We start from the raw sequence: 11383 nt of genomic DNA on the forward strand, positions 1-11383 counted from the left end.
CCTCCGGGACCGTCAAATCACGGGTCCGGGTCCGTTTTCCCAAAACGTTGACCGAAGTCAAATTAATTTATTTTATAGTCAAAATTTATCATTTTCACAGATTTTCATATTTGGACTTTTTGACTACGCGCCCAGATGCGCACACAAATCGAGGTAATACTAAAAGAGGTTCTTAAGGCCTCGGAATGCAGAATTTTATTTTAAAACAAGTGATGGCCTTTTGGGTCATCACATTCTCCACCTCTAAAACAACTGTTCGTCCTCGAACGGACATAAGAATGAATTACCTGAGTCGGGGAAAAGATGGGGATAACGGCTCAACATATCGGGCTCGGACTCCCAGGTCGATGCCTCAGGAGGCTGACCTCTCCACTGAACACGAACAAAAGGAAAACTCTTTGATCTCAACTGACGAACCTGCCTGTCTAGAATAGCTACTGGCTCCTCCTCATAAGACAAGTCCTTATCCAACTGGACAGTGCTAAAATCTAACACGTGGGATGGATCGCCGTGATATTTCCGAAGCATGGACACATGAAACACTGGATGCACGGCTGATAAGCTCGGCGGCAATGCAAGTCTATAAGCCACCTCTCCCACTCGATCAAGAATCTCAAACGGGCTGATGAACCTAGGGCTAAGCTTGCCCTTCTTCCCGAATCTCATCACGCTCTTCATAGGCGACACTCGAAGCAATACCCGCTCATCGACCATGAAAGACACATCTCGGACCTTGCGGTCGGCATAACCTTTTTTCCTGGACTGAGCAGTACGAAGCCTATCCTGAATAATCCTGACCTTGTCTAAGGCCTCCTGAACCAGATCCGTAGCCAACAACCGAGCCTCTCCCGGCTCAAACCATCCAACTGGAGACCGACACCGCCTACCATATAAAGACTCATAAGGAGCCATCTGGATACTCAACTGGTAGCTGTTGTTGTAGGCAAACTCTGCTAAAGGCAAAAACTGATCCCACGAGCCTCCAAAGTAAATGACACGAGCTCGGAGCATATCCTTCAAAATCTGAATAGTCCGCTCGGACTGCCCGTCCGTCTGAGGATTAAACGTTGTGCTCAACTCAACCCGCGTGCCCAACTCTCACTGAACTGCTCTCCAGAAATGGGAGGTAAACTGCGTACCTCGATCCGAGATGATAGACTCAGGCACACCATGAAGACGAACAATTTTCCGGATATAGATCTCAGCTAACCTCTCGGAAGAGTAGGAGACCGCCACAGGAATGAAATGCGCTGATTTGGTCAGCCTATCAACAATAACCCACACTGCGTCGAACTTCCTCTGAGTCCGTGGGAGACCAACAACAAAGTCCATAGTGACACGCTCCCTTTTCCACTCAGGAATCTCAATCTTTTGAAATGAACCACCAGGCCTCTGATGCTCATACTTAACCTATTGACAATTCAAACACCGAGCCATATATTTCACGATATCCTTCTTCATTCTCCGCCACCAATAATGCTGCCGTAAATCCTGATACATCTTCGCGGCGCCCGGATGAATAGAGTACCGGGAGTTGTGGGCTTCCTCCAAAATCAACTCTCGAAGCCCTTCCACATTAGGCACACACACTCGACCCTGCAATCTCAAAACTCCATCATTACCTAAGGTAACCTGCTTGGCACCTCCGTGCTGCATCGTGTCTCTAAGGCACACAAATGGGGATCATCATATTGCTGATCACGGATACTCTCCAATAAAGAAGAACGAGTGACTGTGCAAGCCAACACACGACTAGCTCAGAAACATCCAACCTCACAAACTGATTGGCCAAAGCCTGAACATCCCACGCAAGCGGTCTCTCACCGACCGGAATATAAGCAAGACTGCGCATACTGGTTGACTTCCTACTCAAAGCATCGGCCACTACGTTGGCCTTTCCCGAATGATATAAGATAGTGATATCATAATCTTTCAACAACTCCAACCGCCTCCTCTGCCTCAAATTCAACTCCTTTTGCTTGAACAAATACTGAAGGCTCTTGTGATACGTGAACATCTCACATGCCACGCCATACAGATAATGCCTCCAAATCTTCAACGCATGAACAATGGCTGCCAACTCCAAATCATGGACCAGATAATTCTTCTCATTAATCTTCAACTGCCGTGAAGCATAAGCAATAACCTTGCCATCCTGCATCAACACCGCACCAAGTCCAATACGAGATACGTCACAATAAACTGTATAAGGCCCTGAATCTGTGGGCAACACCAACACCGGTGCCGTAGTCATAATTGTCTTGAGCTTCTGAAAGCTCGCCTCACACTCATCCGACCATCTGAACTGGGCACCCTTCTAGGTCAACCTGGTCATCGGGGTTGCGATGGATGAAAACCCCTCCACGAACCGACGATAGTAGCCTGCCAGCCCCAAGAAACTCCGAATCTTTGTAGCTGATGCTGGTCTAGAACAATTCTTGACTACCTCAATCTTCTTCGGATCAACCTAAATACCCTCTGCTGATACGACATGACCCAAGAATGCAACTGAACTCAACCAGAACTCACACTTTGAGAACTTAGCATATAACTGACTATCCCTCAAGGTCTGAAGAACCATTCTGAGATGTTGCTCGTGCTCCTCCCGGCTACGGGAATGAATCAAAATAGCATCAATAAAGACTATCACAAATGAGTCCAAATAAGGCCTGAACACTCGGTTCATCAAATCCATAAAAGCTGTTGGGGCATTTGTCAACCCGAATGACATAACCAAGAACTCATAATGCCCGTACTGAGTGCGGAAAACTGTCTTAGGGACATCAGATGCCATAATCCTCAACAGATGGTAGCCTGATCTCAAGTCAATCTTCGAAAATAACTTGCCCCCCTGAAGCTGATCAAACAAATTATCAATCCTCGGCAATGGATACTTATTCTTGATTGTAACCTTGTTCAACTGCCGGTAATCAATACACATCCTCATTCGACCAATCCTTCTTCTTAATAAACAACACCGGCTCACCCCAAGGCAAAATACTAGGCCTAATAAAACCTTTTTCAAGCAAGCCTTGCAACTGCTCCTTCAACGCTTTCAACTCATACAGGGCCATACGATACGGCGGGATAAAACTGGGCTGTGTGCCCGGAGCCAAATCAATGCAAAAGTCAATATCCCTGTCGGGTGGCATACCCGGCAGGTCTGAAGGGAATACCTCAGGAAACTCGCGAACAACGGGCACAGAATCAATAGAAGGAACCTCAGTGCTAGAATTACGAACATATGCCAAATAGGCCAAACACCTCTTCTCGACCATACGCCGAGCGTTCATATAAGAGATAAAACTACGGGTAGAGTGACCAGGAGTCCCTCTCCACTCTAAACGGGGTAAACCCGGCAAGGATAAGGTCACAATCTTGGCATGACAGTCCAAGATAGCGTGGTAAGGTGATAACTAGTCCATCCCTAATATAACATCAAAATCGACCATGTCTAGAAGCAACAAATCTACACGAGTCTCAAGACCCCCAATCATAACTATACAAGAACGATGGACTCGATCTACCACAATAGAATCACATACCGATGTAGACACATAAATAGGAACACTAATGAATCACTAGGCATGACCAGATACGGTGCAAAATAAGATGATACATACGAGTATGTAGACCCTGGATCTAATAACACTGAAGCATCTCTATCACAAACAAGAATAATACTTGTGATAATCGCATCTGAAGCCTCAGCCTCGGGCCTGGATGGAAGAGCATAACATCGGGGCTAGGCCCCACCACCCTGGACAATATCTCTGGGACGGCCTGCAGCTGGCTGGCCTCCACCTCTAGCGGTCTGAGCTCCACCTCTAGCACCTCTACCCCCATCTCTAGCTGGCTGGGCAGGCTTTGGAACACCTGGTGCCTGAACCATAGTACGGGGACCCTGCTGCTGCGACTGAGTACCCACCAATCTCGGACAAGCCCTCCTAATATGACCATACTCACCACACTCACATCATCCACCTGAGTGTTGCGGCTGAGGAAACTGAGACTGACCTTGGAGACCTGAATGACCACCCCGAAAACTCTGAAGCGGTGGTGCACTGATAGGAGTTGGTGGTGCACTGTAGGACTGCTGATCAGAATACTGCATCTGCGAACCATGGCTACCTGAAGCACCGTGAGAAACCTGAAGGGCTGACTGAAAGAGCTTAGGAGGATGGCCTCTACCATACGAATCTCTGCCTCTAGACGAGGCACCACTGAATCTACCTGAATGATGGGGCCTCTTGTCCGACCCATGACCACCTCCTTGTGACAGGACCATCTCAACATTGACTGCCTCCTGAAAAGTAATCTCACTCCCAGCCTCCCTAGCCATATGAAGATGAATCGGCTGAATAAGACCGTCAATATACCTCCTCACTCTCTCTCGGTAGGAAGTATGACAAGATCATGGCGAGCAAAGTCGATGAATCTGGTCTCATACTGGGCAACAGTCATGGAACCCTGCTAGAGATGCTCAAACCGCCTCCGATAGGCCTCTCTCTGAGTAATGGGGAGAAACTTCTCCAGAAATAGCTGTGCAAATTGCTCCCAAGTCAAGGCTGGTGATCCGGATGGTCTAGCCAAGCAATAATCTCTCCACCAAGTCTTGGCGGATCTAGACAAGCGAAATGTAGCAAAATCGACCCCATTGGTCTCAACAATCCCCATGTTCCTGAGAACCTCATAACAACTATCTAGATAATCCTGGGGATCCTCAGTAGATGCACCGCTGAAAGTAGTAGTGAAGAGCTTGGCGAACCTGTCCAGCCTCCACAAAGCATCGACAGACATAGTCGCTTCGTCACCGGTCTAAGCTACCACACCCGGCTGAATTGCTCCAACTAGCTGAACTGCTGAGGTCTGAATCTGAGGAGCTACCTACCCCGGAGTGCGAGTAGCAGGAGTCTGGGCTTATCCTCCAGCCGTAGAGACGGCTGGTGCTACGGGAAGCAAACCTGCCTGGGTGACACTCTCCATGAGGCCCACTAGCCGGACTAGAGCATCCTGAAGAACTGGGGTAGCAATAAACCCCTCTGGTACCTGAGCTGGGCCTACCGGAACTGCTGGGGCCGGAACCTCCCCGTCAAAATCAACCCGAGGCTTCGCCACTGGTGCTGATACTCGGGGCCGAGCTCTGGCTGCTGAGCGGTGGATGAGGAAGCGCGTGTTCTCGCCATCTGCGAAAGAACAAAGTAGAAATTCAATTAGCATTGAGAAACAACCCCGCACGACAAGAAAGAACAAATGTCAAGTTTTCCTAACTCTATAGCCTCTAGGGGATAAATACATACGTCTCCGTACCGATTCCTCAGACTCTACTAAGCTTGTCCGTGAATTGTGAGACCTATGTAACCTAGAGCTCTGATACCAATTTGTCATGACCCAGATTTCCCACCCTCCTGGCGCCTACTCGTAGAAGCTAGGCAAGCCACAAAATTTAGAAATTTTAACTCTTTCGTTTTAGTCCTTTTTAACAACTTGTAATAACAGGTGATCAACATTTAAATAATAGCGAAAGATGAAATCAAGCGGAAGACTTAGACTAATAAATATGGAAATGCCAACATGCGTCTCTACCCAGAAACCAGTGCCACAATATTCACGGACTGTCTGTGAATACTACATATAGATGTCTGAATAAAGGAAATATAGTCTGTCTAGGATACAATGAAAACAGAACAGATAAGCAGATAGAAGTGACGCCGGGCCTGCGGACACCTGCAGGACTACCTCGGGATCTCTGTGGACTGAAGGCTGGCTCCCCAAGTGCTACTGTCCTGGTGCTGCTCTGATATCTACCAAGAGTGCAGATTATAGCATCAGCACAATTGACCCCATGTGCTGGCAAGTGTCTGGCCTAACCCCGGCGAGGTAGTGACGAGGCTAGGACCAGACTCCAGATAAAACCTATGCAATTATATAATATACACCGGAAATTAAATAGGCAAAAGCAGTTTAAATGGGAGGGGGTGCATGCTTCGGGGGACACATCAAATCCAGCAGAAATAAAGAGAAATATGAGAGAAACAATTCAAAATCTATATTAAAGCAATAATAACATTGTTGCGGCGCGCAACCCGATCCATTTATAACATTGTTGCGGCGTGTAACCCGATCCAATATAATATTGTTGCGGCGTGCAACCCGATCCATTGTACCTATTATTGTTGCGGCGTGTAACCCGATCCATAATAACATTGTTGCGGTGTGCAACCCAATCCAATATAATATTGTTGCGGCGTGCAACCCGATCCAATATATATATCATTATTGCGGCGTGCAACCCGATCCAATATATATATCATTGTTGCGGCGTGCAACCCGATCCAATACAATATTGTTGCGACGTGCAACCCGATCCAATATATTTATATACCTTAAACTCATCCATACCACGAGTCCCGGCAAGGGATCAACAATAAACTACACTATCCCGGTAAGGGAATTCAACAATAAAAGTATATACGTCCCGGCAAGGAAGAAACAGCTATAACCAAATCTTAACTCAACTCCTACTCGTCTCAGCTAACACCAATACTCAATCATAAGTAATTTTCATGAAAATAAACTAAATCCTCGCTCAATATCGAGAATCACCAATTAAAGAATCCGTAGTGCCATTTAAGAACACAACAATTATCAATTTAAGACTCACGGTCATGCTCGACACCAACATATAGATACTCGTCACCATGCCTATACGTCGTACTCATTAAGAATCAAATAGCAAATAGGACACAACTCATAATCCCTCAAGCTAAGGTTAGACCGAACACTTACCTCGATGCCACAAACACAATTCACGATTCAATTATAGCTTTACCCCTTGATTCCACCACCAATTCGCTCGTATCTAGTCACAAGTTACTTAATTACATCAATAAACACTAAATGAATCAATTGGAATGCATGAAAATGAGTTTTCTAAAGTTTTACCCAAGAAGTCAAAAATCGCCCCGGGCCCACATGGTCAAAACTTGATGTTCAAACCAAAACCCGATTACCCATTCCCCCACGAACCCAAATACATGATTTGTTTTGAAATCAGATCTCAAATCGAGGTCCAAATCCCAGTTTTTGAAAAACCTAGGTTCTACCCAAAACACCCAATTTCTCCCATGAAAATCATTGATTTTGAGTTGAAATCATGTGAAAAGATGTTAATGATTGAAGAAAATGAGTTAGAAATCACTTACCAAAGTTTTGGAGAAGAAAGGTAATTTGAAAAATCGCCTCTTATGTTTTTGGGGTTTTGAAAAATGAAAAATAACTGAAAATCCCGTCTTAATATACTCCTCTCAAACTCCCTTGTGCGGACCGCACAAAATCAACTGCGGCCGCACAGTCACCAGTGAACCTGTGCGGACTGCACAAGATCCACTGTGGCCGCACAATCACCAGTGCAGACCGCACTAACAGGTTCAGAGAGCTGCAGTTTTTCTGAACCTCCAATAGCCATGTTTAAGCTAAGACACCCCGGAACCTACCTGAAACTCACCCGAGCCCTCAGGGCTCCAAACCAAATATACACACAACCTCAAAAACATCGTATGGACCTACTCGTGCGATCACATTATCAAAATAACATGTAAATTCATGAATTAAACCTCAAAACTCAACATTTTCATCAAGAACTCTCAAAGTTCATAACTCTCCAACCGGAAGTCCAACTCACGTCAAATAAACTCCGTTGTTCACCAAACTTACGGACAACATATATAAATCATATCGAACCTGTACGAGCTCCGGAACCATAATACGGGCCCGATACCATAGGTTTCACATTACATTTCACTTTCAAAAACCTTTATATTTTTCAGAAAATAATTTCTTTCAAAAATTCATTTCTCGGGCTTGGGACCTCGGAATTCAATTCCGGGTGTACGCCCAAGTCCCCTATTTTCTTACGAACCCTCCGGGACTGTCAAATCATGGGTCCGAGTCCGTTTACCCAAAACGTTGACCGAAGTCAAATTAATTCATTTTATAGTCAAAATTTATCATTTTCACAGCTTTTCACATTTAGGCTTTTCGACTACGTGCCCGGACGGCGCATGCAAATTAAGGTGATGCTAAAAGAAGTTTTTAAGGCCTCGGAACACATAATTTTATTTTAAAACAAGTGATGACCTTTTGGGTCATCACAGTAGACTCCGCCTCCATTGAATGATTGGTGCGGCAGTTAGGCAACCTTAGACGAAAGAGTAGTTTTTTAGGACGGGTAGTTGTGTATCACCATCTCACACCAATTAAAGTTACCATAAGAAAACCAAAGTGCAATCTACCAATTTAGACTTATATATTTGCTTTGAATTATTTTACATGTTTTAGGATGTAGGTAAAATGTCCTATGCCCATGTAATTGTTAGATATCAATTTCAAGTTCGATGTTCTAATAAATTAGCCAACTGTGGTTAGATAATGGAATTATGTTATTCATTGTCACTGTTAACACAAGAATTCTTTAGTGGAAATTTGGTCCTGGCGATGTAGACCTGAAAAATATTGCTGTAGCCTCTATGGCGATGAGATGTAACAATAATCTTGAAGAGGACCTTAACGTGATCGCCCAGTACTGGTTGTTGGATTTATCAAATTAATATTGTTGACATGGATGTAGTACTATACAACTAATGTGCACTTGTATTTTATTTAACTAATAAGATATATAAAAAATGTACTCATCCTATCACCACACCTGTACATATATGTCCATAAAAACTGCAAATTATCGTTCGCCTTTTTGACCTTTAGTAAATGTATTTTTAGTTGGATAAAATTGTAAATACAAATAAAAATTTATAAAAAAATAAAATTGTCGTGTGACAAAAAAGGAAAAGAAGAAAAGAACAAGTTGGATAATCCTCCTTCAATTAATATCCAAAACAAAAGTGATTATCATAATAAAAAGAATTAATAGGAGAATTAGCAGGACACTTATTATTTAATACCCCTATTGAAGAGAAGTCAAAATTTATGTAGGTTCAAAACGAAAAAGAATAAGAGAATAGCTAAATGCAAATAATTTTATTTTTTTTGAGAAAAAATAAAATTGCCGTATGACAGAAAAGGAAAAAAGATAAAGAGAATTAGGACCCGTTTGGATATAGATTTCCAAATATTTTTTGAAAAAATTGATTTGGGTGAAGTTTAATTTGAAATTGAAAATGTCTTTGGACATGAATTTTGTGGTAGGTTTTAACATGTTAAAAGGCTAAAAAGTCCCAAATTGTCATAATTCAACCTAATAAAAAAGTCTTAAGCTATATTGAGATTTGAAGTTTTGATTTTCAAAATCTCCCAAAAACTGGATTAATTCTATAAAGAAAAACATACTTAATTTTTTTTTTTTTTGGAAAAAAATTTCACAACTTATGGCCAAACGCCTACTTAGTGTGAAACTTCTCCTTCAATTGATTATCCCTAACAAAGCAGGTTAAGAAAAGGAAAAAAGAAATATTAGGGGAATAAGTAGGAAGTTTGTTACTTAATATCTCTATTAAAGAGAAGTCAAATTTTCTGTAGGTTCAAAAGGAAAAAAAAAAAATAGAATAACTAAATACAAATAAAGTTTTTTTTTTCTTGAAAAACAATAAAATTGCCATATGACGCAAAAGGAAAAAGGTGAAGAGAATTAGTGTGAAACTCCTCCTTCAATTGATATTCCTACAAAGAGTGATTGTCGTAGTTTAAGGAAAGAAAAAAGAATTATTAGGACAATAAACTGTTGAAGGTGTCACATGAGTGGAGTGACAGCTGGGTCCTTGCTGTTGTAGGATTAGTTAGAAGTAGTTGTTAATTAACTAACTAGAAATGGTTAGGTCAGTTATACAGTGTATAAATACATGTACAATGTATTATTTTCAATAGAACAGGGAAAGTTCATTTCCTCTCATTTCTTCTTTGTTTCTTCTCAATCGTGTGAAGCTTTCACAGATGCATTCATGGCAGAAGCTCAACATGGTATCAGAGCTTAACACGATAGTCACGCTCATCCGATTTTCATTTCAATTTCATATGAACAAAGCTTCGCCTCCTTCCTCTCCTTTGTCTACTTTCCTTGGAAATATCGAATCAACAATAGCGACGGAGAAAATATATCACACTCATCCCTTGTTTGTGCATCCTTCAGATACTCCAATCTCCATGTTAGTTCCGGTTAAGCTCACAGGTTCTGAGAACTAAGGGATATGGTGGAGATCGATGAGAATTGCACTTCAAGCAAAATGGAAGCTAGGGTTCATAACTGGTACCTGTAACAAGGATCAATTTAGGCCAGAATTGCATGAAGATTGGGAAACATGTAACGCAATTGTGCTCTCGTGGATCATGAACATAGTGTTACCAGATTTACTTAGTGGAATTGTGTATGCTTCTAATGCTCACTTAGTTTGGGAAGATCTAAAAGAGAGGTTTGATAAGGTGAATAGGATGAGGATTTTTCAGCTACATCTAGTAATTGCTACGATTTCTCAAGGAACAGATTCAGTATTGTAACGACCCAGCCAGTCGTTTTATGACTTTCAGCTCCGTTTTCTCCATTTATGCTTCTTTATGTGTTGTTCAGCTGTATTTCATCGTATCTTATTGGTTGGTTCAGGTTCGAAGTGTTCTTGGAGTGGAATGAGACACTTAGTCTTTTATTTAGAAGCTTAAGTTGGAAAAGTAAATCGGGTGTTGACTTATGTGTAGAAGATCTCGGATGTGAATTATGATGGTTCGGATAGCTCCTTTAGGTGATTTTGGACTTAGGAGCGTGTTCAAAATGTAATTTGGAGGTCCGTGGTAGAATTAGGCTTGAATTGGCGAAATTGGAAATTTGGCATTTTTCAGTCGGCAGTGAAAATCTTGATATCGGGGTCGCAATGAAATTTTGAAAATTGGAGTAGGTCTGTAGTATCAATTGTGATGTGTCATTCGGAGGTGATTTGATAGGTTTCGGCGTCGTTTGTGAAATTTGAAAGTTTATAAGTTCTTAGGCTTGAATCCGAGGTTGATTTGGTATTTTGATATTGTTTTAACTGATTCGAAGATTCGACTAAGTTTGAATGATGTTATGGGACGTGTTGGCATGTTTGGTTGAGGTCCCGAGGGCCTCGAGTGAGTTTCGGGTGGTTAACGGATCAATTCTTGGTTCTGGAAGTTGGTAGATTCTCTGGTATTTTGTTGTTGCAGAGAATTCCTTCATCGCGTTCGCAAAGGGATTTTGAGAGAGGCAGATGGATTGTTCTTCGCATTCGCGATGTGGCTCCTGCGTTCGCGAAGGTGTAGGACTTAAGGCTACGCGTTTGCGAGGTTGGTTCCGCATTCGCGTAGGGTCAACCAGCTAAGGCTTCGCGTTCGCGAGTGGGTTCTCGCATATACGAAGGAGGAA

The 11383-nt window shown here is 42.7% G+C and overlaps 1 protein-coding gene across 1 annotated transcript; it reads left to right on the plus strand.

Moving 5' to 3' along the window:
- Positions 1-10212: 10212 nt before the first annotated feature.
- LOC142180913 (uncharacterized) lies at positions 10213-10636 on the plus strand. The gene is made up of 2 exons (XM_075253016.1): positions 10213-10497; positions 10610-10636. The coding sequence occupies exons 1-2, from the start codon at positions 10213-10215 to the stop codon at positions 10634-10636; spliced, it is 312 nt and encodes a 103-aa protein (XP_075109117.1).
- Positions 10637-11383: the final 747 nt, after the last annotated feature.

Source organism: Nicotiana tabacum, chromosome 5, assembly GCF_000715075.1.
Source record: "Nicotiana tabacum cultivar K326 chromosome 5, ASM71507v2, whole genome shotgun sequence".
Lineage (NCBI taxonomy): Eukaryota > Viridiplantae > Streptophyta > Magnoliopsida > Solanales > Solanaceae > Nicotiana > Nicotiana tabacum.

Bases quoted from the DNA above. Each gene is read 5' to 3' on its own strand.
- LOC142180913 (XM_075253016.1), top strand. From the start codon at position 10,213: ATGAGAATTGCACTTCAAGCAAAATGGAAGCTAGGGTTCATAACTGGT. The intron at 10,498-10,609 runs GTATTGTAACGA...TGGTTGGTTCAG, and splicing joins TTTCTCAAGGAACAGATTCA to GTTCGAAGTGTTCTTGGAGT.